We start from the raw sequence: 15,224 nt of genomic DNA, 5'->3' as shown, positions 1-15,224 counted from the left end.
CATCGAGGGCCCCCACTCTCTGGGTCTCACCTGGAGCCAACGTGCCGGGTACCCCATCACTGTCTGTCTAGGTCCAGACACGCCCTCCCAGGCCCCCTGCAGCCTGAGGTGGGACAGAAGGGGGCCAGGTCCTGGGCCCCTGGGGAGGGGCCACCCCAAGGCTGGAAGGGTGAGGGGCTTAGATTCTAGCCTGTTCTAGCAGAGACAAGCACCCCCGTGTACACCTCCAAGTGACCCCACGAGACCCAGCCCACTGCCCCTAGGGAGGCAGCCCCATCTCCCCTATTTCCTTGTGAGATACACTGAGGTCCGCCCTGCCTCCAGGACCCCGCTAGTGGCTGGGGTACCTCCCGTCACCACACCCCCAGGGGAAGGCTCAGCAGGGCCCCCATGCGCCTGACCTGCCCCGCCCCCACCCCACTGTGCCCAGAACTCGGGGGACCTGCGGTGGAAGTGGGCGAGCAGCACCATCCTCCTCGCCTACGGCCAGATGGCAGACAAGGCCAAGGCCCAGATCCTGCCGTGGGTGGACAACGTCCTGTCCCGGATGATCTTCTTCTTCCACTACAGCTCCTGGGTACGACCCCCGGCCCACTCCAGAGCCCACCAGAGCGGGGTCAGGATTAGACCTCCCAGGGCCCCGGAGCCCACCAGAGCGGGGTCAGGATTAGACCTCCCAGGGCCCGGGAGCCCACCAGAGCGGGGTCAGGATTAGACCTCCCAGGGCCCGGGAGCCCACCAGAGCGGGGTCAGGATTAGACCTCCCAGGGCCCGGGAGCCCACCAGAGCGGGGTCAGGATTAGACCTCCCAGGGCCCCAGAGCCCACCAGAGCGGGGTCAGGATTAGACCTCCCAGGGCCCCGGAGCCCACCAGAGCGGGGTCAGGATTAGACCTCCCAGGGCCCCGGAGCCCACCAGAGCGGGGTCAGGATTAGACCTCCCAGGGCCCCGGGAGCCCACCAGAGCGGGGTCAGGATTAGACCTCCCAGGGCCCCGGAGCCCACCAGAGCGGGGTCAGGATTAGACCTCCCAGGGCCCCGGAGCCCACCAGAGCGGGGTCAGGATTAGACCTCCCAGGGCCCCGGAGCCCACCAGAGCGGGGTCAGGATTAGACCTCCCAGGGCCCCGGAGCCCACCAGAGCGGGGTCAGGATTAGACCTCCCAGGGCCCCGGAGCCCACCAGAGCGGGGTCAGGATTAGACCTCCCAGGGCCCCGGAGCCCACCAGAGCGGGGTCAGGATTAGACCTCCCAGGGCCCCGGAGCCCACCAGAGCGGGGTCAGGATTAGACCTCCCAGGGCCCGGGAGCCCACCAGAGCGGGGTCAGGATTAGACCTCCCAGGGCCCGGGAGCCCACCAGAGCGGGGTCAGGATTAGACCTCCCAGGGCCCGGGAGCCCACCAGAGCGGGGTCAGGATTAGACCTCCCAGGGCCCGGGAGCCCACCAGAGCGGGGTCAGGATTAGACCTCCCAGGGCCCCAGAGCCCACCAGAGCGGGGTCAGGATTAGACCTCCCAGGGCCCGGGAGCCCACCAGAGCGGGGTCAGGATTAGACCTCCCAGGGCCCGGGAGCCCACCAGAGCGGGGTCAGGATTAGACCTCCCAGGGCCCCGGAGCCCACCAGAGCGGGGTCAGGATTAGACCTCCCAGGGCCCCAGAGACCACCAGAGCGGGGTCAGGATTAGACCTCCCAGGGCCCGGGAGCCCACCAGAGCGGGGTCAGGATTAGACCTCCCAGGGCCCGGGAGCCCACCAGAGCGGGGTCAGGATTAGACCTCCCAGGGCCCGGGAGCCCACCAGAGCGGGGTCAGGATTAGACCTCCCAGGGCCCGGGAGCCCACCAGAGCGGGGTCAGGATTAGACCTCCCAGGGCCCGGGAGCCCACCAGAGCGGGGTCAGGATTAGACCTCCCAGGGCCCCGGAGCCCACCAGAGCGGGGTCAGGATTAGACCTCCCAGGGCCCCGGGAGCCCACCAGAGCGGGGTCAGGATTAGACCTCCCAGGGCCCAGGAGCCCACCAGAGCGGGGTCAGGATTAGACCTCCCAGGGCCCCGGAGCCCACCAGAGCGGGGTCAGGATTAGACCTCCCAGGGCCCCGGAGCCCACCAGAGCGGGGTCAGGATTAGACCTCCCAGGGCCCCGGAGCCCACCAGAGCGGGGTCAGGATTAGACCTCCCAGGGCCCGGGAGCCCACCAGAGCGGGGTCAGGATTAGACCTCCCAGGGCCCCAGAGCCCACCTCCCCACCCCACCCCAACGTGGGCCTGGCCTTCCTTCCCACCTAGTGCTTCATGGGTTTTCATGAGGATCCCAGCCCTCTGCCTCCCCCAGAAAGCAAGCCCTGGGTTCTCACTTGGGGGAACTGGATGCCCCATGATGACAGCCCCCTGACCCTGCACCCCGGGAACAGTGAGGGGCCAGGCAGCCCTGTGAGGCCACCGCACACTTGATCCTTTGGGCCTGGGGTAGCCGCATATCATGAGAAGCTGGACACTGGGCTTCTTACAGCACCTCCTGATGCTTAAGCATCATCAACTATTCACATTGTTAAAAAAAAAAATCACATGGGTCGCCCCCATCCCGGAGCCTGTGCAGCCCCGGCCGGAGTTCTCTGCTGTCTCCCCCATCGGCAGTGGCCCTGCCACCACCTGTGACAGTGGCCCTCCTGCTCTCCCACCCCTCTGGTACTTCCACTCCCCGACCTGCCCCCTTGCTCCACTGTCCGACCCCAGGACGAGACCCTGAAGCAGAGCTTCCTCACGGCCATACCCATGCTGGTGGGGGCCATCAACCGCAACGAGGGTGCCCAAAGCTACGAGTTCTCGCAGGTGTCCGAGCTCCTCGAGTGTCTGATGGTGAGTGCAAGGTCCTTGGGCAGGGGAAGGGCTCCCCAGGGATGGACCAGGCACCCCCCTCAAACAGCAGCACTCACGAGAGACACCAGTGGGAGAGATGGGCCAGCTGGACTTCTAGAGCGTGGACAAGCCCCTCGTAGGCTTTCACACCTGGAAGCACATCCACAGCCCTCAAGTGACTCGCTCCCTACAGTGACCCTGAGCTGGCCAAGGACATCCACTGCACAGCTGATGTGGCTGAGACCCAGGAAGCCCAGCACCGTCCATCCATTCTGCCAATACTGACCTAGCTTGCACCACCAGTTACTAGGGGTTTGGGCCTCGCAGAACCTGTGGGATAGTGGAGGAAACTCACAAGTGATAAATAATTATGCAGTAGCAAGGAGAAGGCAATGGCACCGCACTCCAATACTCTTGCCTGGAAAATCCCATGGGCGGAGGAGCCTGGTGGGCTGCAGTCCATGGGGTCACGAAGAGTTGTACACGACTGAGCAACTTCACTTTCACTTTTCACTTTCATGCATTGGAGAAGGCAATGGCAACCCACTCCAGTGTTCTTGCCTGGAAAATCCCAGGGACGGGGGAGCCTGGTGGGCTGCCGACTATGGGGTCATACAGAGTCGGACACGACTGAAGTGACTTAGCAGCAGCAATAACAAAAATAACAGGCGCATTTTCTGAGCCCCTCCTGTGACCCAGACACACTGCTTTGCATGCCTTGCTTCCCACCTAACACAAGGGCAACGGCATCATGTTACTTGTGAATGCACGAAGCTCAGAGCAGTTTGGAGGTGTGCCCAGGGTCATGCGAGCTCATGTGTGGGTAGCTAGGATTCAGGCATGATCCATCTGATTCTAAAGTCTATGTTCTAATTGTCTGAGGTGGCAGGGGGATGTGGGGGGGTCAGATCACAGAGGCCCCCCTGTGCAGATCCAGAGCAGAAGCAGAATCCTGCAGGTTAGAGGGGTGCTGGGCACCCAGGCCTTTAGGCGGGAAGGAGACTTGGTGTCAGGGGACAGGCCCAGGTATGTGGAAAGACAGCCTTCACCTGGGATTTGCAGCTTCTGATGGAGAAGGAGCCCCAGGACACGCTGTGCACCCCGACTCGCCAGCAGACCATTCGCATCATCTCCAGTCTCTGGTAGGCTCCCCGGCCCCACGCAGTGCCTTGCTCAGCATCCACCATCAGCCTCACAGCTCAGGCTTGGCGCCCCTCAGGACAGCGAGGTGGGAGACATCAGGCTTCAAGGCCCTCCTGGGCAGGGCCAGGGACCTGAGCCAGCGCAGGCCACCGTGGGAGGCGGCTGGCTGTCTTACAGAGGCCCCCGCCCTCCCTGACTTGTCCCCACAGTAAGCTGAGGCCACAGCTGGACCTGGAGAAGAAATCTCGGCTTCTGTCCATCAGCCTCCGCAGCGTGATGTCCCTGCCGCTGCTGGAGGTCCTGGAGAAACACACCTGCCTCTTTCTGGAGCCGCCCAACATACAGGTGCGAGGCTGGCACCTGCACCCCTTCCGGAGGGGGGCCCCCGGGGAAGAATGTCCAGTCCCACGTACTGCTCTAGGGTTGGGAGGGGGCCGCTGAGGCACCCGCCTCGCACCGTAGGCCAGGGCTGGGGGTGTTTCTTTTAACTGTTCTGAGCCCACCTGTAAAAAGGGGATGATGATCCAAGAGCTAGTGCCACTTAGCACTGAGGCTGAAAGGAAACCCTGGATGTCCCACGTGTGGGGCAAAGCAGCGCTCTGTACATAGAATGGGTGGCCTCCCTGCCTCTTGCCGGCACTGAGAGCGTGCAGCTCAGTGTCACCCACGCCGCTACTGCAGCTGGTCTGGTCCTGCCCGCGCTAGTGGCTGCAAGAAGGAGCTCTGATGTGCGCTCCACGGCCCTGGCCGGCCGCCCACCCTCAAGTTCTGTGCAAGGGAAGCCGCACTGCGGGGAGATGCCGGCCATTGCGGGCAGCCGCCACCGGGGGGCGCGTGCAGCCTCAAGCGGCCGCGCCCCGCCAGGCGCCCCGCCCACTGCAAAGGGCAGGCAGCCGGTGCTGAGCGCCCGCCGGGCGCCAGGCCCACCCCCATCTGCGTTAGCTCAGCTTCCCAGCAGTGACCCGTCCAGAGAGCGGAGGGAACCAGCTCAGAGAAGTGGAGGTGTCGGGAGGGAGAGGCAGGGCTGATCTCCGCCCCATGCCCCCGGACCAGGCTCTTCAGGCCACCTCCCCAGGCTGAGTCCAGGATGGAGCCGGCAGACAGGCAGCTTGGGTGTGGGTGACAGTGAGGGGCCCCCTAGACCCAGGGCGACACTACTGCAGTGGCTCTCCAGAAGGGGGATGTCTGCCTAGACTCCAACCCTGTGGGAGTCCAGGGTGCCCGGGTTACCACGTGATGACCCCATGGCCAGACCCTCAGCGAGTGCAGCCAGGAGCCAGGCGCGGGGCTGGGGCTTCCTGTTCCTTCTCACCCTGTGTCCACGTCCACCCTGACAGGGGTCTGGCTCCAGCCCAGTTCTCAGGTGACAAAGGTAGGCTCATCGAGCTGAAGTGGCCCCCAGAGAGATGACGGCCAGAGCCACAGGGCTCTCCTCCAGTGGATACTCCCTGTGGCCCTTCCCTCCCTGGGCAAGCCTGACTCGCCAAGCGGCCAAGATTGAGGGTCTCCTGTGTTTGCAGGACCAGTGCAAAATGAAAATGAGGGGCCTTTGTTTAAACCTTTTTTGAGAATTTCAAGATGGCAATGGCAGAGCATTCAAGTAGACACGAGAGCCTTCCGGGCCAGGTCTTGAGCGGATTACACACTCGTGAATCTTCTCGGCCACTGAGAATCCTGTGCCCTGGGGCAGGCCCCAGACCACCCATGCTCCACGGCTGCCCAGTGCGGGTCCTAGGGGGCCCTTCCTGGGCATGATGTGAGCTCGCTGGTGTGCAGCCCATCCTGGGGAGCGTGCAGGGAGCGGGCCCCGAGAGGCTGACACACACAGGCCCCCAGGAGGCCTCAACCATCCCTCTGGCCCTGGGGCTCAGCTGCCCCCTGACCTGCTCCATGCCCCACACAGACCCTCTACAAGGAGACCGCGGGGGCACTGGAGCAGATGCTGCAGACCTTTATCATGCAGAACCCCACAGCCGAGGAGCTGCACTTCCTGCTGTCGGTGAGGGCGCAGGGTAGTGCGGGGAGGGGATGGCGGTTGGGGGGGCGGGGAGCAGAGGACGCAGGGCCTGAGCCAGGCTTGGGACTGGTCTAGACGAGGGCTGTCCGTCTCTAGAGATCACCGTGGTTTAGGACAAGTGGGGCGGGCAGGTGCAGTGAGCACAGCCTGGTGGCAAGTGGGCCAGGTAGGCCACAGCAAAGCGAGTTGGTGAGGGAAGAGGCCGTGGCCCTGCCCTGGAGGGACCTGCCCTCCTTCCCACTGAGAGAACTGCCCCTGCAGCAGGTTCCCTGCTTTGAGGGCGTCTCCCAAGCCTACCACCCCCACTCCGTCACTGCCCTCCAGAGTCCTTCCCTGATAGGAGGGAGAGAAGCCAACAGAGTCAGGGGAGGCCCAGACAGGGGAGGCTGCCTCTGCTGGGAGGGTGGGGGTCAGGGCCAGCAGGCCTCTGCAGAGGAGGGGCAGAGAGGGCCCCGGGGCAGAGGGCACACAGGAGCAAAGCTGAGCAACCCCAGCGAGCACACTGGGCCGGAATGGAGGGAGGTTCTGCATGGCTGGAGCCTGGGGTGGGCGCAGAGGTGGGGGCAGTGGGTCAGAGTGAGGTTAGGTCAGCAGGGGCCAGGCCATCTCAGGCTCGGGGCCCAGTGGAGCTGAGGGGACTGCTGCAGGGACTGCTGACCTGGGGTGCACAGATGGACGTCAGGGTGGGGTGTGTGAGCCCGGCCAGGAGAAAACGTCACAGGACACAACCGAGTCACAGAGTCTCCCAGCTCTTCATCCTCACGCAGCGTCAGATCGTCCAATCCGTAACAAAGAGGCTCAAATGCGGCTTAAGAAGTGTTCAACCTGTCTCAGTATGCGTTTGTATTTCTTTGTAACTCTGTGCCTTTATGGTGTGCACAGAAAAGCATTGTTCTGGAAAGATATACATTGCAGAGAAACGGGTTAAGAACCTGGCGCCTCAAAAGACTTTCAGCAGGAGGGGCGTGTCAGCTACAAGAGAAAGAATTAACACCTCCTCTTGCTTGGTGGTTCAGACGGTAAATTGTCTGTCTACAATGCGAGAGACCTGGGTTCGATCCCTGGGTTGGGAAGATTCCCTGGAGAAGGAAATGGCAACCCACTCCAGTACTCTTGCCTTGAAATCCCATGGACGGAGGAGCTTGGTGCAGGCTACTGTCCATGGGGTCGCAAAGAGTCGGGTACGACTGAGCGACTTCACTTTCACTTTCACTTGGGTAGCAACGCTGGCCTGGAGCAGAGGGATTAGCCGAGGCAGTGAAAAGAGAGGAGGAAGGCTGGATAGGGCGAGTGGCGGACCGAGCTTGGGGCTGGGACTGGGAGGGACCTGAGCTGAGGGTGTGGCCTGGCCTTGAGTGGGTGTGGCTTAGGGTGCGGTCCGGGCTGGGGGCGGGGCCTGTAGGGAGCTGGGGTCTCAGCGGCCGCTCCCCTCCCTTCCCCCACCACCTGCAGCACCTGTACGTCTGGCTGGAGTCGGAGAAGGCCCACGAGCGGCAACGGGCTGTCCACAGCTGCATGGCCCTCCTCAGATTCCTGAGCCACAACTTCTACCTAGACGTGAGTACCATCTCTCCGGCCCGAGGCCCACACCCGCCAAGCCGCCCTTCTCCCCAAGCTGCCAAGGCGCATGGGGTCCCTGCCCCCAGGACAGGCAGGATCCCCGAGTCCCCTGTGGCCTGGCCAGGCACTCCTCCTCCTCACACACAAGGAAACAGCCGGAGTTGGGGGTTGGGGGGCCCCAGCTGAAGGCTGAACCCAGGCTCCCTGATGCCTGACCCAGGACACTGGGCTTTTGCCAACACAGCTTGAAGCCTCAGGCAGGTTATCCACCCTGAGCCTGTCTCTCAGGGCAGTGGGAGGAAAGGAGTCCTCCTCGGAGGGACACAGTGGGCGTCAGATGGGAGACTGTGAGAGTGCCGCCCTGCCCCAGACTAGGGCAGGCAGCTCTGCGCGGAGCAGCCACTGTCCCTCTGCCCTCGTCCATCACCATCCCCATCGTTTCACGGATCACAGCTTAACCGCCATCTGTCACTAACGCCCTTGGGTTGAGTGAACATCAGCACGCATTCAGGGAGTGAGTGGTTCTGCATTTATCAGCCAAAATCAGCATCGATTCCTCAGGGAGACTCACAGGGAGATGAAATTACTTCCTCGGCCTGGTGCCTGACGGGCGTGCCTTTCTAATGAAGGTGGACAGGCAGGCGGGCGGCTGGGAAACGGCCACATTCTGCCAAAGGCAAGCTTCCAGTGTTCCAGGCAAGCTCCAGCACTCCTTTGGTGAGGAGGACCCCTCTGCAGGGGTTCAAAGGGTCTTCCGTTTACTCAAAATCAACTTCTGCAACGTAAGACTGGTCTGGGAGAGGCAAGTCAGGCACTTGCCTAGGGCACACTTGTGGAGGCGCCAAAACACTCTGCAAGAGAGAGAAATATTTTAATGGGATGTTTTAAACAAATCAGCAAACGTTGGCCCTTGGGCTGGCCACCTGTTGTGAATAAAGCTTTATTAGAACCAGGGCTGGGATTAGGGTGAGGTGAGTGAGGCAAGGTCATGGATATGCAAGCTCAGATCCTGTCTTTATTTAAAATTTTGGAACGTTTTCATGACAGATTTTTTAGCATTCACTTTGATTTTGATAAATATTGCATTAAGATAGTTTTCTGTTGTGTCCTGAGCTTTTTTGGCATCCCCTAACATTTTGGCTGGGGAGTTTCCCCAGTGGCTCAGTGGTAAAGAATCTGCCTGCCAATGCAGGAGACACAGGTTCGATCCCTGGGTCAGGAAGACCCCCTGGAGAAGGAAATGGTAACTCACTTCTGTATTCTTGCCTGGGAAATCCCAGGGACAGAAGAGCCTGGCGGGCTCCAGTCCATGGGGTCGCAAAAGAGTAGGACACAACTGAGCAACTAAACAGAAACATTTTGTCCAGACCTGAATCCCGGTCCTGCATAGAGTTTGAAGGGATCCTTTCCGACGCCAGCCGTGCTGGGGTGAGTGCGTGGCTGCTAGGATCTGCATAAGTGGTTCTCTGCACTCTCACTACAGCCCAAAGAGGACTTCAAACGGATTGGGCAGCTGGTGGGCATGCTGGGGATTCTGTGCCAGGACCCGGACAAGACTACCCAGTGCTCCAGCCTGGAAGGGCTGGGCCATCTCTACAAGCTCCTCTTGCACCAGAGAAGTGAGCCTCTGAGGGTCCCCACGGAGGACCTGCTCCCACCACAGCCACAGCCTCAGCCCAACCCATGCCAGCACTCCTGAACCCAACTCCCCCCAGACCTCCCCCAGACCCAAACTCTAACCTCAGCCGTCAGCACAGTCATGGCTTTGTCCTGACCTGCAGACCCACTGACTCCCCACCCTAAACTTGGACCCAGGCATGACCCTGACTTCAGATGACCCCACTGCACCCACTGCAGGTCCCGCCCTAGACCACAAGCCTGCCTTTGCCCACCCTCACCCCTGCCCCATCCCATCCCTGACCAGGAGGAGAAGCTTCACAGGAGCAAGCACCAGCCCCCCAGGAGCCTCCCCAGGCCAGCAAGGAAGGAGCCCTGCTCTGGAGCAGCGGGGACCAGGAGGCTGCTCCCCCCAGCCCCCGGGAGGTGGCACTCTTGAAGGACCACATCTTGCACCCCGGCAGCTCCCAAGTCATCAAGGTCAAAGCCTTTAGAATCCTGGGCAGATCTGGGTGGGGGGATGTGGCCATGCTCTGCTCCGACCCCTACCACTAACCCTCTCCCGGGGCTCCCCCTGGGGCCAGGGTGTGAATATTAAAACTGAGGCCAGGATCTCACCTGCATCTCTGGTGATTAACTAGAGCTTTGGAGGACCATGTCTCCTGGGAACGAGGAGTTGGGGGAGGAGGGGCTGGAGATAGATGCTGGAGTCAGCAGCGCAGGCTTGAGTCCCAGCTCTGTCTCTCACGGCTGTGCAATCTTGAACAAGCTCCTTCTGTCTGAGCCTCAGTCTTCCTCGTGAAATGGGCAGAGTGATGCCAATGAAGTTCCAGCCGCCAGGAATTCCTAATAGACGGCGCTGGCTGGCTAGCTCCCAAGGTGGGCGTCCTCTGAGGCACTGAACAGTGTCCTTCTCGGTGACCCTCTGCAGATACAGCCTCGATTTCCTCACTTGCCCGAGGTTTCTCCCCACCCTCTGAGAGCCAAACCTCCTCCTTTGAAGGCATAGCATGTCTCCCCTCTTCGGCTGTCATCTGACCTCCTGCAGGCCCTCCTTAGTCAGTGGCTTGGGGTGTCCAGCAGCTCCCTGGCTCCCTTTCGTCATCTCAGTGAGATCCCGAGTCTCTGGGACCATCCATATCTGTGTGAACTGTGCCTTTTCTGAAGATGAGCGAGGCTGGGATCCCGGGTGTGGGCTGGATGCTGGCATTGGCTGGACTGGCCGAGTTTCCTAGAGCCTCATGTTTGGAGTGATCAGTTCATGATGTCTCCTCTATGGTGGCCCCTCTTGCTGTTGAACCTATGACTAATGAAGACCCCTGTATGGGGTGTGCCTGTCAGTCTCCCCATTAGACCTCCAGGCCAGAAGTGGAGTCCCACCTGGGCGCAGCACAGGCTCTGGTGGTAGAACCAGGCTTCAGTAAACACCCATTCAGTGGAGTCAGGTTGAACCGAATGATGAAGGGGCAGTACCTGGCTAGTAGGTGCCCAGTGGGTTTTGAATCCAGCCCTGTCTGAGTCCAGAACTGTGCTCTCTGCAGCTGTAGTGGCTGTCAGCCCACTGAGGCCAATCCGGAAAAGTTTAGCAGGGAAAAACTTAAAGCCCTGGAGCCAGTGCATCAGTTGTCCAGGGCCAGGATGGGGAAACCAGGCAGGGCTTCTGTTTACACCTGAGGACCTGGACTAGGGGAAGAGACAGGGCTGGAGGGAGGGTTCCCAAGGGCCAGCTCAGAGGCGCCCAGGAGTTAAGGGGTCCTGGAGCACTGGGGTTCTCAAGTGGACAGAGTGACTAGGAACATAGGGTTCAGGACCTGGGAAGAGCAGTCTGCCCCACTCTGCATGGCCCCCAGCACACAGGGACGGGGCACTCAGCTCAGCTTCTGAACAGGAAGCAGTGATGGACAGAGCACAGAAAGGGGAGAGGATGGGAGGGTCTGCTGACCAAGGGATGATGGTTCTGAGAAGGTTTGGGCTGGAGAACAGACCTGGGTTCTTGTCCCAAGTCTGTCCTGAATTCCCCATGTGGTCTTATAAACACTATAACTTCATCACTACCATGAGCCATCTCCACCTTCACCACCACCTCCAACAGCATTCCTGTCACCACCATCCCTACCAACACCACCATCACTAACAGCACCACCACCACTACCATCACCATCACCACCATCATCACCACCACTAACAACACCACCACCACCAGCACTACCATCACCATCACCACTACCATCACCACCACCACCACTAACACCACCACCATCACTACCATCACCATCACCACCATCATCACCACCACCACTAACAACACCACCACCACCACCACCACTAACACCACCACCATCACTACCATCACCATCACTAACAGCAGCACCATCCCCATCCCCATCACCACCACCATCACTACCACCACCACCACCACCACCGTGACTAACACCACCACCATAACCACAGAACCACCATCACTACCACCATCACTACCATCACCATCACTGCCACCATCACTAACAGCAGCACCATCCCCATCCCCATCACCACCACCACCACCATCACTACCATCACCATCACTACCATCACCATCACTAACAGCAGCACCATCCCCATCACCATCACCACCACCACCACCACCATGACTAACACCACCACCATAACCACAGAACCACCGTCACTGCCACCTCCAGCTCACATTTTTTCATGCCCTGGGCTAAAATAAAATATTCACAAGTACTTAGCAAACCTGAGATTGTAGTATTCTGGGATTCTGAGAGTCTAACCATCATTCCAGATTGAATTTCTTCAAAAACATTCTAATACTAGAACTTTAACCAAAGTTTACCATTTTAGCAAACAATTTTAAATGCAATCTTAAAACAAATGATCTAACCAGATTTATATAGTACTCTAATATTCTAACACAAAAAGTTACTTTTAGCTACAAGTATGCCTGTATGCCAGTCAAGAAGCAACAGTTAGAACCGGACATGGAACAATGGACTGGTTCCAAATTGGGAAAGAAGTACGTCAAGGCTGTATATTGTCTTCTCTTATTTAACTTATATGCAGAGTACATCTTGTGAAATGCCCGACTGGATGAAGCATAAGCTGGAATCAAGATTGCAGGGATAAATATCAATAATGATATGCAGATGACACCTCCCTTATGGCAGAAAGTGAAGAGGAACTAAAGAGCCTCTTGATGAAAGTGAAAGAGGAGAAAAAGCTGGCTTAAAGCTCAACATTCAGAAAACGAAGATCATGGCATCCAGTCCCATCACTTCATGGCAAATAGATGGGGAAACAATGGAAACAGTGACAGACTTCATTTTCTTGGGCTCCAAAGTCACTGCACATGGTGACTGCAGCCATGAAATTAAAAGATGCTTGCTCCTTGGAAGAAAAGCTATGACAAACCTAGACAGCATATTGTGAAGCAGAGACATTACTTTACCGACAAAGGTCCGTCTAGTCCAAGCTATGGCTTTTCCAGTAGTCACGTATGCATGTGAGAGTTGGACCATAAAGAAAGCTGAAAGTGAAAGTGAAGTCGCTCAGTTGTGTCCAACTCTTTGCCACCCCTGTAGCCTACCACGCTCCTCCGTCCATGGGATTTTCCAGGCAAGAGTACTGGAGTGGGTTGCCATTTCCTTCTCCAGAGGATCTTCCTGACCCAGGGATCGGACCTGGGTCTCCTGCATTGTAGGCAGACACTTTACTGTCTGAGCCACCAGGGAAGTCCCTAAAGAAAGCTGAGGGCTGAACAATTAATGCTTTTGAACTGTGGTGTTGGAGAAGACTTTGAGAGTCCCTTGAACAGCAAGATCAAACCAATCAATCCTAAAGGAAATCAGTCCTGAATATTCATTGGAAGGACTGATGTTGAAGCTCCAAGACTTTGGCCACGTGATGCAAAGAACTGACTCACTAGAAAAGACCCTGATGCTGGGAAAGATTGAGGGCAGGAGGAGAAGGGGACAACAGAGAATGAGATGTTTGGATGGCATCACCAACTTGATGGACATGAATTTGAGCAAGCTCTGGGAGTTGGTGATGGACAGGGAAGCCTGGTGTGCTGCAGTCCATGGAGTCACAAAGAGTCAGACATGACTGAGAGACTGAGCTGAACTGAACAAATATGCCATTAAAATTATCCTCACCTCCTAATCAATAACTGGTAAACTAACATTCTCACAAACACTACCAAAATTTTAGAACAGTAAGATTCTGTTAATAATAAATATTCTAACATTCATATATTTTTATATCTAATGTACATGCAAACATCCTAACAGACTGTCAGACATCTCAACAAATACTCTGACATGCCCAGGAACATTTTATCATCTGACCATCTTCGCAAGCCTTAGTGTTCCGTCAGCCTTCCCAAGTATGACTTCACCACCAGCATTCCGTCTTCCTTTGGTTACCAGTTGCTCAGAGTCAGAGCTGTCCCTGTGGGAAACTTTCTAGAACGATGAAGTGTCTGTATCTGCACTGTACATGTGGCCACTGTCCCTGTGTGACGATTGAGCTCTTGAAATGTAGCAGTGCAGGGAGTGCCCTGGACATCCAGAGGTCAGAGCACAGTGCTTTCTCTGCTGGGCCCCAGGCTCAGTCCCTGGTCAGGGGACTAAGATCCCTCAAGCCAAGCGAGTACAGCCAAAGTAAAAAAAAAAAAAAAAGTGGCTGGTGCAGCTGACGAACTGAATTTTAAATTTTGCTTCATTTTCTTTTATGGGCTCACCACGTAGCTTGAGCTACGTACGATTAGTTCCCAATCCTACACCCTAGGCGGTGAACGTGCAGAGTCCTAACCACTGGATCACCAGGGATTCCTTGAATTTTTCGTAATTAAATTTAAACAGCTGGGTATGGCTGGTGGCTACCATATTGAGCAGCACTGCTCTAAGTCTTTCCAGAAGGTTCCACCTGGGCAGTCTCCCTCTTGGAGACTGTGGTCTGAGGCTGTGGAGCAGGGATCCCACCCCCTGACCTTGCATTCCCTGAGAGTACCCTCATCCCTCCAGAGCGGCTCAGGGTCTGGGGTAGGAGGTGACACCCACCCCACTGGACGCCCCCTCCCAGGAGAATGTGGGCAGCAAGCAGAGTCAGGCTCCCTGGCAAGCCCTGCTAGGGCATGGGAGCCCTGGGTTCTGGACCCAGCCTGGCCCTGCCTAGCCCTCCCGGGCGCCGTGAATGAGGGCAGCTCACCTGCCTTCCCAGGCCTGGGGCTTGGTGAAGGTGACCCTGAAGGTCCTTTGAAGATCTGAAGTTGAGTTGCTCTTGATTAAAGCTCTGTGAGGAGGGGAGTAGGGAGTAGCTGCCTGGGCGGAGGCTAACAGATGAGGTGATGACTGGGCAGAGGAAGAGAAAGGTCAAGGCTGGCCAGGTCAGGCGTGCCCCAGAACAGCCCTGAGGCCTAGTGAAGAAGAGCACCATGTCCCCGCCCCTCTGCTGGTCATCACACCCTCTCTTCCTGCCCCTGGGCTGTGGCTGGCTCTGAGAGACGTGCAGGAGAGCACACTGCAAGATGGGTGCTCTTGCTGGGGCCCCAGAGGCATGGGGCTCAGGCATCTGGCAGTGCTTGGAGACTTGGGGAGCCTGAGCATTGGGATGGGGTATGAGTGCAGCCAAGCAGGCGGGCGCCCAGCACCAGGGACCGTGGTGACGGTGCCTCCCTCCCACCGCTACAGGAGGTCATGAAGCATCTCACGATGGCAGAGCTGACCGACCTCATCTGGACGGCCATCGATGGCCTGGGCTCCGCCAGCCCTTTCCGCGTGCAGGCGGCCGCTGACATGCTGCTCACTGCCATCCAGGAGCACGGGGCCAAGCTGGAGACTGTGAGGGTAGTGGGGCCCCCAGAGGGTCCACCATGACGGGGCAGAGGGCAGGGGGGCAGACCCAGCATCAGCACCCAGGGGCTAGAGCCGCGGGTCCCAGGCGGCATCCGCAAGCTTGGGCCTGAGGGGGAGACCCAGGCCCCACCCTCTGATGGGTGAGTGAATGCAGGACAGAATGGCCCACACAGGTGTCCGGG

At 58.4% G+C, this 15,224-nt stretch overlaps 1 protein-coding gene across 4 annotated transcripts in view; it reads left to right on the top strand.

Moving 5' to 3' along the window:
* The window catches only part of LOC147359760 (maestro heat-like repeat family member 5), a 60,757-nt gene that overhangs the window by 21,109 nt on the left and 24,424 nt on the right, over positions 1 to 15,224 (top strand). For all 4 annotated transcript variants that reach the window (XM_086337572.1, XM_086337570.1, XM_086337571.1 and 1 more), the window contains 9 exons: positions 431 to 577; positions 2,731 to 2,853; positions 3,916 to 3,995; positions 4,206 to 4,341; positions 5,900 to 5,995; positions 7,466 to 7,570; positions 9,057 to 9,192; positions 9,498 to 9,670; positions 14,878 to 15,033. In XM_086337572.1, the coding sequence (XP_086193698.1) occupies positions 431 to 577; positions 2,731 to 2,853; positions 3,916 to 3,995; positions 4,206 to 4,341; positions 5,900 to 5,995; positions 7,466 to 7,570; positions 9,057 to 9,192; positions 9,498 to 9,670; positions 14,878 to 15,033 (1,152 nt within the window). The remainder of the gene's footprint in view (positions 1 to 430; positions 578 to 2,730; positions 2,854 to 3,915; positions 3,996 to 4,205; positions 4,342 to 5,899; positions 5,996 to 7,465; positions 7,571 to 9,056; positions 9,193 to 9,497; positions 9,671 to 14,877; positions 15,034 to 15,224) is intronic.

The sequence above is a fragment of the Bos grunniens genome, chromosome 14 (genome assembly GCF_055505025.1).
Source record: "Bos grunniens cultivar Pamir isolate PY7600 chromosome 14, Bosgru_T2T1.0, whole genome shotgun sequence".
Classification (NCBI taxonomy): Eukaryota; Metazoa; Chordata; class Mammalia; order Artiodactyla; family Bovidae; genus Bos; species Bos grunniens.
Note: the sequence above shows the minus strand (reverse complement) of the source record. Positions and strands in the feature narration are given on the sequence as shown.